Source organism: Cydia splendana, chromosome 13 (genome assembly GCF_910591565.1).
Source record: "Cydia splendana chromosome 13, ilCydSple1.2, whole genome shotgun sequence".
NCBI lineage: Eukaryota > Metazoa > Arthropoda > Insecta > Lepidoptera > Tortricidae > Cydia > Cydia splendana.
The window spans coordinates 1,171,441-1,192,245 of record NC_085972.1 but is presented as its reverse complement, the minus strand read 5'-3'; the positions used below and the strand labels follow the sequence as shown (position 1 = coordinate 1,192,245).

At 38.2% G+C, this 20,805-nt stretch overlaps 1 protein-coding gene and 1 long non-coding RNA gene across 5 annotated transcripts in view; both read right to left on the bottom strand.

The window, feature by feature from the left end:
- The window catches only part of LOC134796430 (uncharacterized), a 373,125-nt gene that overhangs the window by 205,273 nt on the left and 147,047 nt on the right, over positions 1–20,805 (bottom strand). The gene's annotated exons all lie outside the window — the stretch shown is intronic.
- Positions 1–20,805, bottom strand: part of LOC134796338 (RING finger protein nhl-1) — a 143,809-nt gene that overhangs the window by 13,863 nt on the left and 109,141 nt on the right. The window contains exons 1-6 of one of the 4 annotated variants that reach the window (XM_063768482.1): positions 12,526–12,660; positions 4,873–5,030; positions 3,108–4,529; positions 2,700–2,907; positions 1,683–2,615; positions 1,411–1,583 (exon numbers count right to left, since the gene is read on the bottom strand). In XM_063768482.1, coding sequence (XP_063624552.1) covers positions 1,411–1,583; positions 1,683–2,615; positions 2,700–2,907; positions 3,108–4,529; positions 4,873–5,007 — 2,871 coding nt within the window. In that variant the 5' untranslated portion in view covers positions 5,008–5,030; positions 12,526–12,660. Of the gene's footprint in view, positions 1–1,410; positions 1,584–1,682; positions 2,908–3,107; positions 4,530–4,872; positions 5,031–12,525; positions 12,726–20,805 lie in introns of those variants that run through there. The other 3 variants (XM_063768480.1, XM_063768479.1, XM_063768481.1) reach the window with 3 other exon arrangements.

Here is a 20,805-nt window from a genome sequence, read left to right as displayed (position 1 = left end):
TCTTTTGAAATGATTTATTTTTATTTCGTTAACTTTTTGACGTTTCGCTAACATATAGAAGCAAAGTCGGCAATATACACGGGTAAAAAAGAGGATGTTAGGTACTGACTTTGCATTTCTACATTTATACTTTCATTCGAGGAATGTTGTATGAAATTTGAGCAAGTTTGGATATAATTTTTTCTTCTTAATTATTTGTAAGTATATGGTATATCTCTTATCTTAAATTAAGCAATTTTGACCATAAAGGTACATAATTTTTTTATTTAATTCAGAACGATAATCTTTGATTAAGATTATTCAGATTGTTCGGGCTCATGCTGTATAGAAATAGAAATTACAGTCCAATTAAGCAGAGTGTATATTAGAATTGTATATCAAAAGTACGTAGACCTATAAATGTTGTATTCATGTAGCATTCGGAGAATGTCTGGAGGTCGCAAATATTCAATACTTAATCAAATTTAATTGGAGTGTATTCAAAATAACAAGCGTACGGACATATTCTTTAATAATAGGGCATATTACACAAAACAATGATTTAATTTATAGTTTTTATCATACATCGACAAGCAATCCACAATCAATCGTCCCACGCAGGCTAAGTTACAGGCAGAGGCTATATAGTTTAACTTATAAGTAAGAAGCACTTTTTAAATTATAATATCGTTTTAAAAAGAACTTTCTAGGACTTTTTAAGCTTAAAACATGTATTTTATTTAAGGTTTTACTATAAGCTTTATTTATTTTCATATAACTGTGATAATCCTTTCAACACTATTCAAAGGTAATATTTCCAGGACGGTAATGTAATCAACGACGCTTTACATTACATAATTATCCATCAACGAGATGTAAAAGCTATTATAGTTTGATCGTACACATTCCATGAATAGTTAGCTACATACGCTGACATTTTGGCGCAAGTTCAAAACGAGACGATAACTATTCCCGAAGTTTAATGAGAATGTAAACTGTGGACGGTGAAATCGAGTGGATAGTTTGCACGCCTAGAAAGACAAATATACGCTTAGTCTACTGACGCTTAGGATGACCTGTATTACTCCGTATCGAGTCTGAGTCGTGTCCAAGCTCTTTAGTAACTTATATCTAATAAAATAATGCTAAGTTTCCACAGTTCTGTGGAAAAATAGCGTATTTTTTACGCTGATTTTTCTGAGGACACATTCTGTTTTTAGAACGACAGAAAATGTATCAATTTAAAATGAAGTAAAACGCCTTAATTTTTACCCACGCTTTAACTGCTTGCTTGATGTCATTGGTTGCCCCCGTGCATCGGATCGCAAGAGCTAAGTCGTGAATTAAATTACCCAGTTTTGATACGGTACGGTGTAATTAAAGCCATCCTTAACGCCCCTTTGGCTTGGACAGTTCTGTAAATAGACTCACCTGCACTCGATGGTTTGACGAATCGGCCACGACCATTGTGTTGTCGGGGCCTACAGCGATACCACGAGGCCAAGTAAAACAACCGGGTTCGCTCCCCCGGCTCCCCACGCTGAATTGTAAACGGCGTTTCTGCAGATACTGGCTCCTAGGGGAGGAACCTGCTGCTGCGAAACCTGAACAAACAAAAATAGGGTTAGAAAACGAAGTGACGAAGGATAAAGTAAACCCGAAAGAAGCGGCAAACCTATGTACACGCCACGCGTTTTTCTAACCTGCTACCGCTGCTGTAGCCGCCGTAGGGGAGATGGGGGAGCCTGCCGCGTTTTTTGAATCGTCATCAGAACTGGCAAGCTCGTTAGCCGAACGTAAGGGCAGCCCGAGAGACAGGCGGCGCGACGTGCTCGACGCGCTGCTGCTCGTGTCTCGATCCTTGCCCCGCGATCCGTACTTATTCTTCAGGTATCTGGCCCATGAGCTCAAGGCCGCACCGTCTTTCTCGCCGGGCGGTGGTCGCTCGGGCGAACTTTCTCTAGATTTTAGCGCGTGTGAGGATCGGCTACGAGACAACTCTGTACCTCCGGTGCCAGAGCCGTATCGAGCCGCCAGATACGCTGACGGTGACGCTGTTGTGGGAGAGACTGGTTCGTCTTGGTCGTCATCGTCTCCCATACCAAAACCGGTGTGACTGCTCTTGCTTCTAGCGAGACGATTGCGTCGCTCTTTCAACGCAAGGTATCTCGAACGTGCAGTTGGGTACTTCGATTCGTCATCGATGGAAGACACCGGCTCTTCTTCTTTAGGCTTGGTGGTGCCATAACGGTTGCTGTACGAAGAACCGCTGGCGCCGTACCTAGGCTCCTCCTCGGCTTGAGACGTTGTGCGTGTACGGTACCGAGACGGGGTAGGACTCTCTTTGGCCTTGTTGTCTTGGGCATCGTTGCGGGCATTGTTGCTTCGTGCGAGAAGCGGACCAATGTCACTGCGAGCCATCGCCTGGCTCTCGGGCTTCCTTTGCGATGCAGGCTCCTCTTCGCTCTCCTCTGACGAGTCGGTCTCCTCCTCGGAGCTCGTGTCGGAGTCTTCTTGGGCCGGCTCGGCGGGCGCCGGGGCGGGCGCGGGCCGCTGGGAGCCGATGAACCGGCTCTGGACCCGTTGCGCGCCACCGACCGTTCCGTTCGTTGTTGCCGGAGCTGTTCTATCGTTGCCTGCGGAAATAAACGATCTGGTTTTTGATGGTGGCTCAAAACTGCTGTATTTGGCTTTTAATTCTGCGATGGATAGTATAGCACCTGTGTGTTTAACCGCCGAGCCGGAACTTTCTGTCGAAGCGCTTGATTCGGTGCTAGGCGCACGAACTCCAGGGCGGTGGGCGGTGGTTTCTGTCGCTGACGGTCTTCTGACAGGTGTCACTGCCGGTTTAGGAGCTGGAGCAGCATTTTTACGCTGAGTACGTTGCAGCGATCCAAGGGATTCATCGGATTCACCGTCGCTGGAAGCCTGAGGAATATATTGAAATTCGGTATTGACACCAAAACGGTAAGGACATTTTGTATTGTGTTGTGTGCATATGAATTAAACGTGGAGTGTATTTTATGGAATGCCGTTAGTTGTCGCGTTTTTCTTGTTAGTATATCGATGATCTGCTAAATTGTCTACGTCGCGTCGCTCGTTCAATCCGTGTCTTCTTCCCAACTCACCTCCCGGGCTGGTGTGGGTGGTTTACGAGCAATCGAGGTGCGTTCTTCCTGCGCTGGCGCTCGGTCAGGTTCATGGGAAGACGCCGCGCCCTTATTCTGCTTCTTAAGCCGGGAGATCTCGTCATCTTCACTCTGCTGCCGCTGCGCCGGTGGAGCCCGCCGCTGAGGCTGAGGTGCTGGCTGCACTGGTTTCGGTGGTGGAGGTGGCTCCTTTTTTTCCTTTTTTTTACCACTGTCCACATCCATTATCCTTTGCATGACACGTGGACAGTCACTTAGTCTGAATATCCCACTAAGTGGACCCCTTGTAGCATCTTCAGTGTCTGCTACCTTTTCTTTTTCTTTCTCTTTTTGCTCTGCCTTAACGGTACGAGCAGGTTGTTCCGTGTCAGAATCATTATCTTGATGACTCCTGACAAATCTTGAACGGAATCTTCTGGAAGGCCTATGTTCGGATTCATAGCCACTGTAATCATCCGTGGTTCCATAGGGGTCCCTTACTTTCTCGGGCGGTGGGGGTCGCCGTTCTCCAAATTTACGTCCACCTAAGACCGGTTCGTCATTCTCAGTATAGCCTTTAGATTCTTCTTGTTGGCGGAACTGCGTTGCAAGACGATGGTCACTCTTGGACCGGGTAAGTCCTTGGGTTTGTTGCAATGCTCCTGAATAAGCGTTAGGGTGATTAATATTTAGTTCACCATAGCTTGCAACGTGTACGACTAGTTGGTTTGGATCGTGTGTCATAACAAACCTGATCCTACGGTTATAATCTCCAGCCTCATAATCGAAGTTTCTTAAAAACTCTACCGTCTTCAGGAAAATTTCTTTGGTATCAACTAATTCAGTGTCCTCCCATTCGACATCGTCGTTCATGTACTTGTCTGCGAGATCACAATTACTTTGAATATTACTTAACTCCAGTTCGAGGTTGTCTTTCAGATGTGTGAGGTTTCTAAGTTCAGTAGCTAGATAGCGATCAACTTCAGTCCTTAGGAAATCAGTTCTATCTTTAAGAGCTTTGGCTAGTCTTTTGTGGATTTCATCTACCTCTCCTGCCACTGCAGCGCAGTTTGTTTGCAAGTTTGTAGTGTTACGCTCGACGATCGAAAGAATATCTTGAAGCCTGTTGACTCCTCGACGTATCTGATTGTTGATCCTAGCGATTTCTCTGCGTAGAACTTCCATATGCGCTGATTTGCAGTCTTCGCAAACTTTCTTGTCGCAATGTGCGCAAGGCGCGCAATACGCCTTTTCTGAGCAAACATTGCACCTTTCCATCACCTGCCCCGCTGTGGGGTCAGGCAGCTCTCCTGCTATGTTAGCGTGTAGCTCTAGAAACCGCTGCAAGGTGACATTGGTCGGGAAACCTTGTACACCTTGGTACGGAATCCGATGCTCGGCACGGCATTCTGGACATTTGACCTGGAAAGATAAATGGAAGCATGGGATTTAATCAGTTTTATTCTGATTTAGCTAAAAGTTGGTAAGTATGAAGAGCTCTTCATTTTGTACAGAAAAAAACACGAAATCCAAACTTAGGCCAAACAAATGTAATTTTCCGTTGAGTTACGAAAATTCTATGCGTTTTCGTTACTTAGAGGAAGACTTTTTAAGACATGCGGTGAATTAGCGCTTATCTTGTACAGAATAAGAACTTTATCTATTCACCAAATTTTATCAAAATCTGACGAAAAGAGAAAAACAACAACAAAATAATGATCGGCCCTTATATGACCGTTATGAATGGTGTTTTGTTTTGTCTTACCTGTCGCCTGACGTAGTCGACAAGGCCGTCCATACACGGTTCCATGCAAAAACTGTGCTGGCATGGCAGCAGCTTTGGATTCCTGTACCGGTCTAGGCAGACGCAGCACGTCAGAAGTGACTCGAACTGCTCCATATTTTCTTTGCTGCTTTACGTATCTGTAGGAAAAAACGTTTAAATTTCACACTTTTGGTACAATAAGGAATAGGGTAATATTTACAAGTGCATCTTTACCGCAGATAACATTTGTGGAACAACTGTGAAGCAACACGTGCAGTTTACTAAGTAGTAAGCTACCTAATTTTATCGTGTTGCACAGTTTCGCTACACAAAAGTTAACTGCGGTGTAGATGAACCTTAAGGGAGGTTAAAATGAATAAGAGAAAACTAATATCAAATTATTTACAGTTACTATTAACCAAAAATAACAATGGGAAATTAATAGATGTGATGTTGTGCTAATCAAATATGAAGTCAATTACGTTTATTTTGACTTTTCTAAATATAAAATATTCAATCAAAAGTATCATCATTAGTTATACTTGTATTCAAATTCGAAATTATTCAGCCATAGAATTTTATATATTGAAAGCTTAAGTTAAATCATCTAACACAAATCTGATCAGATCAACTTCTAAGAATAATGCTTTCGGTTCAAAAACAAGAGACGCTTTCAAATGACTTACCTATTCAGTTTAGAAGACAATTTCTATAGATTTAAGTATTCACGTGGTAGCTATATTTGGAAATCGCTATTCCGCGAAGATCCGTTGAAATTATAAATAGAATCTACGAGTGGCGTTCCACGCGATTTAACAAGTGGAAAGAAGTGCGTCGAGAAAGAGAAAGAACAAACGAATACGACCTTTACGTATTCGATTTTAAAGACTTTTTTAAGATTGATAAGAGTATAATGTTATTTTAGTAATAGGGTAACAGTTCGGAGATGAGGTAATTATTTTTTGTCTCATGTGTCGATAGACGAGACACACTATTTTGTTTTTGAGTCAGAGTTTTGTTAGTAAATTTAGTCATCGTGTCATAAAAGTTTTGACTCGCTTGGCAGTAACGGCGGCCAAAAGATTTTCAGTTAAATTTTCTGACTAATGATAATAGTCAGCTTTAAAAATGTGTCAGTAATACGCACAAAACTCAAATGTCAATATCTAAGATATCCCTTAAGAGAAGAGATCCCTTATAGGGATAAGTTCGCCTTTGTACTTCCATTACTGTAATTTATTTTTGTAAACCTGTGTTGTGTACAATAAAGTGATTACTACTACTACTACTACTACTAAGACTCAAAACCAATATGGACCAAAACCTACAGTTGTGGCAGCTCAAATTTAGTTTGCACTATTTCTGTTCCAATTATTATATTTGGCACCTAGTATACTACTCTTAAAATCTGTCTTATCGAAGTCTTAATAAAGGTCAAAGTAGCTAATTCCGTCCCTCTTGGACGTATATATTATTTCTTTGATGTTCAATCGTAGGAAAAAAATGCTTTTGATTGCTGAAATTAAAAGCAATCGCTGCTTTGTCGATGAAATTATCAATTTTGTTCGTTGTTCGAGAAAATAGCCCATGACGGAATTAGCCACATTGATCTTACTAAAAAGAACACCTTATTATTATCTTAACACTACTAGTCATCAGTAACTTAACCATTAAAACTTTCTTTACTTTGATGGTCTCCATTATATTCGTTGATGCTATCAAACTTTTCTGCTTCAGTGACGCTGTCATTATTTTTAAACTTCCTTTGCCGACGCGCCGCGTCAGAACACGCGTCATTTTCTATTCCCGTCAGATTGATTTCGATTTCATTATCTCGTGATGCTTATCAATCTATTTGTGACAATGGATATAAATAAACTGTGTTGTGTGTGGCAATGGAATTATTAGGTTTCAGAAATAAATTCAATTTATGTTTTAACATTATTTATTAGCTTTTCTTACAGAACTTTTTACGTTTTACAAATAAACTGAAATTGCATTTTTGTTAGATTTGTATTTTAAATAATTGTTATTGCTTTCGCTTTCGCTCTTTTTCCTTCCGTTCTATATTGATGTTGTAGAAAGCGCTGGTGGCCTAGCGGTAAGAGCGTGCGACTTGCAATCCGGAGGTCGCGGGTTCAAACCCCGGCTCGTACCAATGAGTTTTTCGGAACTTATGTACGAAATATCATTTGATATTTACTAGTCGCTTTTCGGTGAAGGAAAACATCGCGAGGAAACCGCACTAATCCCAATAAGGCCTAGTTTCCCCTCTGGGTTGGAAGGTCAGATGGCAGTCGCTTTCGTAAAAACTAGTGCATACGTCAAATCATGGGATTAGTTGTCAAGCGGACCCCAGGCTCCTATGTGAGCCGTGGCAAAATGCCGGGATAACGCGAGGAAGAAGATGAAGGTACATATTGAAATAAAACAAATAAATTAATTACAGGTACCTTATCTGCCCTATGACGATGACCTTATTAAGAGGGCTAAAATGTCGGGATTTTTTTATTTATTTATTAGACTCTATACAAATAATAAAAAAAAACAGTTCTCAGTTTTTAATTTTAACTGTTTTAGAACAAAGTTTTTTTTATACTTAGGTATGTGTTGATTAAAAAGACTTTCAAAGGAAATTTCAGTATGCCGTTTGCTATGTAGTAAGCCAAAACGAAATAATCTTCAAAAATAAAATCAAGGCACTTCCTTCTGCTTACACTGTATATTTTAAGTCATAGTAGTCACGTTGGCCAATCAACGTGACGCATGTTTATATTAGAACACCCACCCTTCCACATAACCAAATAAACAACCGCTTCATCGTCATTGCCCTGTTGCTAAAATTGATGATCTCTAGAAATAGGTAGTGAAACCTTGAGAAAAAAGGAGTAAACACTTTCTTTTGGCCCTGAGAGGCCCAGCGTTATTGTCTGGCGAAAATTTTTCGCCATTAAAAAGATACGCTGTTTTTTCCGGTTGGTCAAGCTTCCGCGCCTATGATATTTAAATTGCAGCAATTTTGCCAATGAACATTGAGTTTTAAACAAAAGAAACCATTTTCTTTATGTGTGTGATAAAATAATGAAGAAATTTTTTGCGGAATCATTTCAAAAACTTGTCTTGCATAGAATAGTGTCTTTGTTTTGTACCAATTTTATTCAAAAAGTTATACACAATACTAATACCAAGAAAGTATTTCTGTAACATTAACAACCAAAGTTTAAAAATAACAAGAGCGAACATATAAATGCAAGGAAAGCATCCTTATCTTTAATGAGCAAACTGTACTGCATCGAATACAGTCAGCAACAAAAATTGTCTAATAGGTAAGACTTTATTAAAAAGATACATGTCTCGATATGTAAAACAATTAGACTGTGTCAGATACTTTAGAACGAGAACCCGCATCTATGCATATTTGAAAATAATTCCAGTCAGGATATTACGGTCGTTCTTGTCGACGTGACAGCGTGATAAAATTGTACCTGTCACTTTCAATCCTGCAGTGTTAAAATGTGACGGCTATTTGATCACGTGGATAAAGTCATCCATAATACGCCTACAGAATGGCAGATAATTTTGGAGTGTTGATTCATCCTTTTGATGCTGACTTTCCTATAGTCACAATTACCTGACCAATCACATTCCTTATTGCAAAGAAATAAGGTCTAACAATAGTTATGTGTGTTTCCGTTGGTATTACCTTGACCCATATTGAAGTCTTAAAATTTTTGCGTTACATTTCAACTTCCGAAATTTTATTGAGGCCACCTAAATACGCAAGGTCGGAAGGAAATGCAATAAATAATTTGGAATTTCAATTAAACACGAGTAAACAGAGTTGAAAGAAGTAGGTTATTGTTATTTCACAGCACGTCAATTTCCTCGTGTTTACGAGCGAGACTAATTCTGATTTAACAATTTGTTATGGTTTTGATTAGAGATGCACCGGATATTCGGTTACTATCCGGTATCCGGCCTATCCGGCCATTATTTTACTATCCGGCCGGATACCGGATAGTAACATTGCTTGATTTCGGAGTAAACAATTTGGATTTATGAAACAATCACGGTCATAATCGTACTCGTTTATTATTTTTAAACAATTTAAACATTCAACTGACTTGCACACGCACTCATTTCGAACCTAGAAATGAGTCCGCGCCAACGTTCACTACGAAACAGGTCAAACCTGCACAATGTGCACCTGAAAAAGCGAAATAAAGGTTTAGTTCCGCCGGCCGAATATTCGGCCGATGGTCTGGCCGAATATCCGCTATCCGGTATCCGGCCAAACAACTATGTATGTATGTATGTATGTATAAACTCTTTATTGCCCTACCCGTTCCGTTCCTTTACTATCCGTTGCATCTCTAGTTATGATCTTGTTAAAATATAATTTTGACTATCGTCTTGGTGATTAGTGCGCATCACAAGTACGACTTTCATTTTATTTCGCATTCACCATTCAGCAATGAACGATCATCATGGTCATATCAAAACAATATCATAACCATAACAAATGCCAGCGCGAGCTACGCGTAGCCAATAGCAAAAGAAAAGGTAGGTATACTAGGTATAGTATGAATTATCTCAAATGATTTGTCTGAACAAATTGTCTGAGCCTGAGCTCGGGTGCTAATCTGTTAAACAAAAGTCTTTTCACCTCAGCAGCTCGAACAAGGGTACTTTGCTTCTTAAAAACAGTGAGCAAAATGCGATATTGCTCACTGAGTGAGACAAAATGACATTCAAGTGACCTTTATAGTCATTTCAACATGCGGGGTCTAATACAAGTTCGATATACTTGGGTTCTATTATCTCTGTCCCTCTAGGTATGTTCTCACTGCTTAGGGTGAAAAATTTTGTGTACTACACGAGATCAAAGTTATTTACATCTCGTGCGCTTTTGAATCCCTTACTACGCTCAAGATTCTAAATTATTATAGAATCTTTCGCTTGCACGGGACTCAAAATAAGCACTCGAAGAAATATCAAACTTTGATCTCTTGTTGTACAAATAACTATTGTTTCTTTTAAGAGCCGTCTAAAGCACGTGCCAAAGCAACTATCGTGATAGTACTAAGGTTCAAATTCATATGACAGCTCGTTCAGAGAACAATCAGGGTGGTTTTGTTTTTGGAGATAACATAACGTGTTATCTCCGAATAGGCTGTTTCATGAATTTGAACCATATAATTAGAATGGTAAATTTGCTTTTTGAACAGACTTGTTCCCGTTACTTATATCGGGGCAATTAGCAGTAAGCATTGTAACCACTGCATAAAGGACACAATACCTTTTGTTTAACAGATTAGAGTCGCGCGCACCCGAGCTGCATATATCGCCATTGTTAGTATCTCGGTACTACTTACAGGGCTAGCGTGTCTTATTTGAAATGTGCAGTTTTCTAGGCAGTTGTGTAAAATTCCGTGACAAACCTACTGTGTTCTTGTGCGGTGTCGGCATTTACACAAACATCAGAGGCGTCGGTCCACTATTACTTTTTACAGTGTGGTAGAGGTCTATCAACCTGTGCGTGTATATCATATTTTATCGGCCATCTGCATAATGCCTTTCATGTTTTCGTTTCACGGCCTATACTAGAAATGGCTCGCGTGATGGAAATGGAAATATGTTTCAATTCTTTTTAATTGGATTTTGGATGGTAGGGTAGATAAGTTTTGGAATTGGCTTTGATTCAGATGTATATCTCTTTTTTAAGCGTTCACTTCTGGTTAGCCAAAAAAGTTTTCAACCATTTTGTATATAATGCGCTACGGATATTTGATGGGCAGACGCCTTATGTCTGTATTAATCGCGGGTTAAAAAGTGACGTTTATTAAATTTTATCACGTGGATAATGAATCCATCACCGACTGGCTGGTTGTCAACAAAAAATATAGAATTCCTGGAGTCTGAAAGCATCTTTTCCCAGTAAAAATGTGTTGTCCAAATGATATCACAGTTATAAACGATTTTGGCACCCGTTCTTATATTTTTCTTCCTTGTTTCGTATTTGGCGTTCAGACGGACAAAGGAAGTGTGTATTACGCACTTAATGTGCCTTGTGTTGATTTTATTTGGAGTTTGTTTTGTTATACGTGTTGGTTTTGTTGAATATTGTTGCTTTTAATAATGTTTTATGTATCAATATAACAATGGAGAATAACAGTATGACAAAATGATATCAAAATATCTTGTGTAAATTTCCTTGTGTATTATTTTTCCTTATTTATTTATCTTATTTTTAGAATTTAATTTGACTATGTTGTTTGATATAAAAATGTAAACAATATTCAGGCACATAAAGCAATTAAGCGTTCAAAATTTAATCTTGATTGGATGTTGATAATTATGATAGGTATTTACTCTTTGTAGGTATAGTTCACTCGCACCAATATACTAAGTACACGAATAATGTCAAAGCTGCATTAATTTAAGAGTTTTATAGTTTAACTGTCACTGCAAAATGGACGAATATCTTCTATCTCTTTCTAAAAAACAATACACTCCTTTTTTTGGGCAGTCGTGTAAAATAAAGCAGCGCCATCTGGTCTTTGCTGTTACAATACAAGTTATTTACAGAAAATTTCAACTAAGGTTCAATTCATTTTTAAAACAAATCTATCTGGGTCATAATTTTTTTTTGTGTGAGTCAGGGTTATTACAATTACGGTCAAATTAATAATTCCAAGTTATTTGATTGATACTAAATACACACACTATATTATTATAGTACTTAGTTCATATTATTAGTGTTCCGTACAAAACTTTGTTTTAAGTTAAATTTAGTTTGTAGTTAGTTTCTTGGTGTAAGTGTATGGACCAATGTCTGAAATAAATGTTTTTTTTTTTAATTACGTATTGAACTTACGGACTATAGTTGTAGTACTTGTCTACTATAGTTCAGTGGTGTTACGGTCCTTGTCTATGAGTACAATGATAACTAAAATAATTGACGTTGACGTACAAACAGCCACACTCTTAAATGGACAGTTACTGTCCATCGGTGGACCTTGTGCCTCTTGTAATAACGTCCAACGATAGACAGTTAACAGTGTGGACGATGGTACAACACGTCTTGTTTCAGCGGGATTAAATTAGCTTGAAAGCGCTTTATGATTAGTTCCCAAATAGACCTGCATCTCATTCGTCCGCTTCGTGATAGAAAGAGTCCAACACAAATATTTGCGGAATGACGTTGCCTCATCATTCCAAAACTGAGCTGACTAGCATTGAGATAAATATTATTATAAAGATAGTTTATTATTCAAGTAGGCATACTAGAATTCACTTATGAACGTTAAATAAAGCTACACCGGCTCTAACCCTACACCTCTGCCTCGAGAAGATTTAAATCTCCCCTAAATTGGAGGAGAGTATCCCAATATGGGACCGGCAAGAAAAGAAAAAGTGGAAATGTGTTTCAAATTCAAAAGCTAACGCAAAAAAGGAAAATTATTTGCTTAAGTTAAGTTAGTACGAGTAAGTAACGAATGTCTTATATACAAATACAAAACAGGACTTAAAATAATTATTTCCATTTGGGTTTGCAATATAACTTTTTAATTATGGGATAAAAACATGGCACTAGGTCAAAGCGCACAGGCTTTCAAAAGATAAAAAAGCTTTGACCTAAGCGGTACTTACACACAAAAACACGGTATCCAAGTTAGTTAGGTAAACACTAGAATTTACTTGTCATGATGAGGATGATGAACACTTTCGACTAGGTATATCACAGGCGGTCCTCACAGCTCGCGAAGCGGCACTGAGGATACACGATACTGTGCGCAGGAGTCTATTTCGGGACGTCCGCGCGTGTGCCGTTCGGGATATTTTCACCGTGATATTTTACTTTTGGATCGGGAAAGGTCGTTGGACAGTTGGGGTTTTTGTCAAAACACGAGTTGACAATGCCGGTTGGCTTTTGGATGTGTACTTACGCTTTTGCAAGTAGCCAAGGATTCGTAAAAAAAAATAAGCGGAGAAACCCGCGGAATATATAATGAGGGAAATGGTTGGCAAGAACTCAGAATATTTTCATCGACACGTTTCAGTAGATTAGGATAACTTTTTTGTGAAAACGCGTTTGTCAATAATAAGTGTTTTATTTGTACAATATAAACATCAAATATATTTTAAATCAGGTATAGGTTTTTAAGATCGTTGCTGAATTGCAGAGCCTATACCAAAGTAACTGGCAATTTTCAGATTTTTGGTATTTACTTATCGGTACTATTTTATTTCAGAAAACACTTCATTATATTATGTTTTTGAGTTTATCGTATTGTGTGTTTCGAATACTTTGTTTGTCTGTAAGAAATATATATCTCCATGTATCTCAAAAAGTGTCAAGTCAAGTGTGTGTGAGAATATATGATAAAAAATTTCAAATCCTTGACAGCGCACTTCACTCCGTCAATAACGTCAACATTCTTAGCTACTCTAGCGCTACTCTGGAGAGATTTGGAACTATTATTTATAGCTGACAGCTGGACACTTTTGCAACAGTTCTGCCATGATAGATTGTCGTCCTTCCTCTACTGTCCATAGTTTGTCTGTAAATATAATTGCATCAAAACACTAATGAACTGTGTTTGTTGTAACAATTGAGTAGGTATGTAGGAGAGATTATTAAATAATGTTTATATTTTAATTGAACCATGCATTACCTACAGTAAAGCAATTAAATCGTAAACAAATCTGTTTCTTAAAGTTCGTAAACTTTTCTAAACCAAATATTTACTAATTAGAATGTATTCTTTATTTTAGTCCACGAAAAGCTCTTCTTTGGTAAACGTTAACGATGATAGCTATTAATAGAGTTAGAACGAGAGAAGTCAGCAACGATTTTGATAACACACGCAGTGCAAGTATTATTTATACGTCATAATTTCATAAAAGTTTGACATTCAAAATAACACTTGCACTGCGTGTGCTATCAAAATGGCTGCAGACTTACCTTGGTCTAACTTTATGTCACTTTGTTAGTCTAAAACTAGAACCTTCAACTAAACGATTTATAACATATCAAACAACTCTTTTATTGTTAAACGTTAGTTTTTCTCTTTCGTCTCTTAGGTACTTTTACTTCGATTACAGAGTTTTTTCATAATAACGTTTTCTTTCTCAGCGTTGCTTTTGGTTCATAAATTAAATAACGAATTGAACGTTATAATCGCTTAGCAATGCGACTAAATGTGAGGTTTGGATGTCAAATGCAGCTGCATTAAGCTGGCCATACACACTAGGGTACGCCTGCGCAGTTTTACCTGTACAGTTCAACTGCGCAGTTAAAAAGGAGCGTCTCTGGCATTCGACTGTGCAGTTTTCTACGACTGCACAGTTGACCTGCGCAAATATGAAAATATATATTTTTTACCTGTGCGCTCTTGAACTGTACAGGTAAAACTGAGCGTGTGTGGCGTTCGCCTGCGCAGGCCTCAGTTGAACGCGGAGATTAGATCGCGGGTATATTGCGAATACATACAAATGTCTGGTATTGAGTACATGTTAATTTCTCATGAGGAGTTATAGCGGTTCTCATAACAGTGTCCTGCTTTTTAATGGTGGGTGTCACCATTTTTAAAAGCTTGTATTACGTTTTTTCAATATAGTATAATATAGATAGTTTCGGTAATCTTCAGGATATTGGTACCTATTTTGAATTATTTCAATAAAATTGACATCGCTTAACTGTTTTATTTTTAGCAGCCATTCCTTGACACCACACTTTACGGTTCTATTGTTTCTTACTTGCTTTGTATTTCTTGCGCTTTATAATTAAAAACAATAACGTTAATAGTGCTGCTTCAACATCAAGCACAGCTAACGACGGTGCCATGGCTACACAACTGAGACTTTGTGCAGGTTTGCCGCTGCCGTGTGTGTTCTCCACCCAGCTAGGGTTTACCTGTGCAGTTTAACTGTACAGGTAAAACTGCGCAGGCGTACCCTAGTGTGTATGGCCAGCTACTGTTGCGGCGTCGGTTTTGCCACCGATGTCCTTGATAAAATAAGTGACGTTCGCCGCTGCTTTTACTTTCACGAGAACGCTCAATCCGTCACTTATTTTATCAAGGAAATTGACAGTGACCGCACCCTTATCTAGGTCGCAACAGTAACGTACCTAGCTGAAGTTGCTATCTGATTGTCACTTTTTACGGCTTTTTACTGTCAATTTGTACTTCATGTTGTTTAAAAAGTGTTACAAAACAGCTTTTAAATTAATACTTAAATAGCTTTCCCTCAAGGTAACACGTAAATATAATTAATCCCTTTCATCTCTCTGACTAATAATATCTAGCTCGTAAACGGTCCATAAATAGCGCATGATACCACAAAGTACGCATTACCGGCTGTTCCGGCACCACCAATGTCGCGGCCAGAAAGTTAAAGATTAATCACGGAAATTTTGCTACCTCCGGAGTCCCCCTTGTCATAATTGCAATTTTGAATTTGGAACCTTCTTACATTCCATTTTAATTCAAAATTCCATTTGAATTTAATCCTTTATAAGGGCCTCAGGGAATCGGGAGGTTAATTTGCTTTTATACTAGCATGAGTGCGTCGGGCCCACACAGCGCAGAATGCGGTAATACCAGGGTAACACTTGGCAAAACGGGCGACGGCAACATTGTTTGTTTTCTAAAATTGTAACTTATTAGTAATAAAACGCTCCAAATTTTTATCATTCGATTTTAGTTTAGGGCATTCAAATAAACATGTTAAAATTTTACTGTCTATTTTCTTTTTCTGATTGCTGGCAAATCACTCAAGACTAATACTTACTTAGTCATCAAATGGCTTTGCGAGCCACATTAGGGCATTTCATAATCCGGATAAGAAGTTGATGGAGTTGCCATTGCCGGATACGGCAAGGAGGAGGAGGAGTAATCAAAATATAGTTACTTATCTTAATCTGGGAAAAAGCGAACGATTAATGACGAGCGGTTCATCTTTATAAAATAAGCGAGTCGATTTAATTTATCATCAATAATATTATATCAGTACAAACAAATTTTGTTTCATCAAATCTTTACTTCATATCTTAATCTTATTTTATTGAAGACTTAGGTCTTTATATTAAATTGTTTCTGTATCAATTAAGTTTCAATATTTTCAATTCAGCTTTCTGTGACATTTTAATAATAAGTGGCATAATTCCAAAGTATTTTGTAATCTACTTCAAATATCTAGCAAGCTTGCGAAGGAAAGACTCGAGTTGCGATTAAATGACTTTGCTTTGACTTTATATAACGAAGTCAGGCTGTAAAGTCTCATTTAAATTAGTTTCAGTAAAAGATTTTTCTTCGATCGTATTCGAACTTCAAGATATTCACAAGAGACGACACGTACTAGATCCATTCTAGATACATTATAGTTTAGATCAACTAGTTCAACTAGTAGTGCAGCGCAATTCGGGCAATCAATGTCACTTTTACGTTAGATAGAGTAAGATTAGATATCTATTAGATGTGAATTGGATCTCTAAGTCATATCCTGTGGAAATCGTTCAAGAGTATCTCCAGAATCGCGCAAATGTCAAATTTGACAGGTTAGATCTTAAACATATCGTTATCGTATCTTGGTGATGTCTAAAAGATATCTAATAGATGTCTATTTCAAAATCCGAATCGGGTCCATAGACTATTTACAACATTGCATAGGTACTTACTAAGTAGTTCATTTTCACGCAACATACGGGGTTCTCATTCTACTTTTTCAATTTTATTCGATTCCTCTGAAATTTGGAAAAGATAGTTTCGTTTAGGGATACTCGATTGGTGAGCGAAGACAGGCTGATTATTATAACTTTTTTTCTCCATACAAAAATTTAAATTGGCATTTATTATGGTACTTTTAGGGTTTTGTAGTAAACTAGGAACGCTTATAGTTTCGCCATGTCTGTTTGTCTGACCGTCTGTGTATTTGCGGTTATGTTCCGTGATCGTTAGTGTCTAGAATGCAATTTTACATGGATATTATAACTCAATCAGGCCAATAAAATATTTAAAAATATACAAGAAAAAAAGAAGATTCAGGGTACACCTCTACTTAACTGTATAGGGTTATGCACATGATAAGTAATAATAGCCCCCCTTCAAGGCAGCCTATTGTGACGGACCCTACACTGAGCATGGCCCGACATGCTCTTGGCCGGTTTATTCCCTATATGTCCTGGCTTAAACATGCTTCCGCTTGTCGCTGTACATTACATGAAACCCTTGTTCTCTTAAGTATTAACCAAAAAGAGGTCGAAAAGGATAAATCGACGGGTCGTAATTTGTCACAGAGCTTCGCTGTCGTTGGTTGGCTGACTTTTTTATGCGCTGAGATTAGTTAATGGCCTAGTGGGTATGTTTCTTTTTGATTTCTACATGAGGCATGAGTATTTTTTTTATGGAAATTCAAAAAGTGTATGAGAAATAAATAAAAATGAAATGAACAGATGTAGGCAGACCAAATAAATTCTTCGGAACAAAATAAAAGCTCGCCAAAATAGTACTAAAAACACCCAGACACCAACTACGCAAAATAGTAGGATTAATTACAGGACATAACACACTAAACAAACACCTACAATTATATAATATGATTAATATGGGTAAAACAGACAGCCCCATGTGCAGAGCGCGCATGGAAGAAGAGGAAACAGCAAAACACATTCTCCTAGACTGTAAACAGGTAGAAGTATACAGGGACCAACCTAGGGACTCTGTGCACACTGGAGGAGGCAGTTAGCAACCTGAAGAGACTGCTAGGTTTTATGGAAGAGCCGGGGTGGCTAAAGTAGTGCTACCTCGTTTTCACGCAAAATAGGAACAATGTCGATTTGCGGAAAATGCCCAGTATAAATAAGTGTATGAGATGTCCCCTACCCGCATTGTACATACCAGCGTGGGGACTATAGCGCGAGCCCTCTTGCGCTGTGCCCAGCAGTGGGACGTTTATAGGCTGAATCATCATCAAGATATATTTGCGATACTTTCACTCTACTGTTCCCTACGACCGAACTTTATACTACAAATGCCAATGACTGCACATAAATAGATGCAACAGTTGCCAGATTTATTTAGGGTTTCTTTGATGTGTTGATATGCGGGCACATGCCTATCTAGATTACACTGTTGTTGATGCAGTAGTGAAAAATGCAAAAACGACTCGCACTACAAATACAAATGGTCATTACAAGATGTACGCAAGATGTGTCGTTTAGTAGTACATTACAGTGGTACTACTAAACGACACTTAGATGACATACGGCGCGATTCGGGAAATGAACTATTTCATATCTAGTGAATCTCTAATTCATTTCCCGAATCTAGCCGATGATTTTTAACAGTTAGGTCAAAATTCTTTTCGTTGTCTTTTTTTTAGTCCCCAAAATATGTGACGGAGTGGAGCTTTTTGTATGGGGTGAAAATGTAGGTTTTAATAACGTAACTCAAGAGAATTATAATCTACAGCTAGAAAGACATGCGATAGCACTCAACTTTTATTATTTATTTGATAAAAAACAAAAAGATAAGCGTGACAGAGTGGTCAGAAACAAGACAACGAAAGAATTTGACCCAGTTACCTACATTGAATCTTTAACGATAGCAAAAAACGATAGTCATACTTTTAAATCCGTTATTGATTATATTACGATTGTTCTTGGTTATCGCTGCGCGAGAAATTGTAATACAAAGAAAATAGAGAGAGTACAAATTTTACACCCTCACAAAGGTGGACTGATGACCTGGTCTTAGGTCGCGGGAGTCCGCTGGATGCGGGTGGCGCAAGACCGGTCATTGTGGCACTCTTTGGGGGAGGCCTATGTCCACCAGTGGACGTCCTGTGGCTAATATGATGATGGTGAGAAATTTTACATACGCACAAAATTTCTACTCGCTCAATTTTTTTTGTATAACAATTTAAATTTTAAAGCAACGAAAACTAGCACCGAATATTTCACCCAAGTGTTTAAGCCAAGTTTCATGTAATTTAAGCATGTCGTTTGAAATTAAAAGCGCATCTTCGATTGAACAAGAGCGGCTTTTGGATTCTTAATACATACATATAATCACACCTATTTCCCGGAGGGGTAGATACCATGTATTTATTTTCAACTTGCTACGATCCTGACATACCTCTTTCGCTTCCTTAACTTTCATAACATTCCTCATACACGCTCGCCGGTTTCTTATAGGTACTTTTTTAATAGGGATATCAAAAATCTTCAAATGCAAAGCTCTCACAGCACAAAAAACGTTCTTAAATAGATATATACAGTCCTTTGTCTCCATATGGAGCATCTCCAGACACTGGCCTTGGCAACTCATTAACGTCACCTTGGCACGTTTTGGCGTTCGTCATTTACTTGCGTGAGAACTAAATAAAAGCTGGAGTTTTCTTTGTTCTAAGTAAAGCTGGGGCACTGGGGATGTGTTACTAGATTACATGTATATTCTAGGTTTTTGTGAAAGTAGTTTACTCGAGCGAGGAATAGAAATAGGGTCCGTTTGGGTGTTCACGTCGCTTCGTTGAGTTCAACACTGAATTGTATGTTTATTTTTAATTTAATCTTATTTTTTATTATGTCATGAAGTCGTCCAATTTTGTCCCACCCCTAAATACTTATCATTAGCAAATATTTGTGTCTGTTTGTTACATTTAGGATTTTAGTTTAATTTAGGTTAAGATATTTGTGTTTAAGTATAAATATTACTTTCTTTAAGAGCAAAGTGAAAATAAGATGTAAACAATGTGATTAAACCCAAAATTAACAATCTGAAAGTATCTGTTTTTGTTTAACTTTAGTCCTTAATGAGTACCTGCGGGACGGAGATGGCGGGACAACTTAGACAATTTCATTATAATACACACACTGGCCGGAAAAAGCACAGCAACGGGAGTTGTGGAGATCAGGGGTGCCTTTACCCAGCAGTGGGACACCATAACGGGCTAAGAAAAAAAAGAGTACCCAAATTAAATTGATTATTTACTATTGCTCGACTTGGCTTAGACACTCCATGCTCCCAAATCCAAGCCGAAATTATCGATTGCCAATATTCAAGTAATTACAAAACTAAATAAATAACGAATCAAGGTGATTGTAAAATTAACGTTTTGCTGGCCAATTTTGACACGTACCTCTAAAACGTATCCGTAAAAATGTGTCCGGCAGAATATTACATCTCCAAAACCTCCAGACCTTTCTGTCAGGGTCAAGGAAACCTTTTTCTATGTAAATGACAGTAAGCTTGAAATATTGTGCCTCCCACGCGCCCTTCAGCGAGTGAATTAAATTCTAATAATGTTCTAGAAAAAATACGGCAATGTTTTTGGAAGACTACAGAGGTGCTTCTTGTGTTAAATATTCTACTGCCTAATCTTATATTCATATTCATGTCATTTATTTTCATAATATTTAGAATTTTACAGTCGCTTTATGATGTCAGACAGTTACAAGCGTTGATAGTAACTTTAAAAAGCTCGTGTATTGTATTATATTGTGTTAACTTGTGTATTGTATTACATTGCAGGCCGAATTATTATGTATGGTTGAAATTTTCATTGCATGTCTAAGCAAATATATGTCAATATACTTCTTAGGTCCTATGCTAACCACCGTTTAAATATTCGCCCGTATTGAATTTACACACTGTATTCATTACGCATCTATCCACATAAAAGAAAGCGATAACATAACTATATTTTATATCTCATGCCATAAACGCTAGATTACCCGTCAGAGATCACGGAAAGAGGATAAAATAAATGAAGATCGCCAAACACTCCCCGCTGATTATTTCCCTGGATCTGATTGTACAAACAGCAACACTCCTAAGTGTACATCGGTCAACCTTATTACATAAGGCATAAGGTCCACCGACGTACAGTTAACAGTGTAGGCTATGGTATGTTCAAAAACATTTCGTC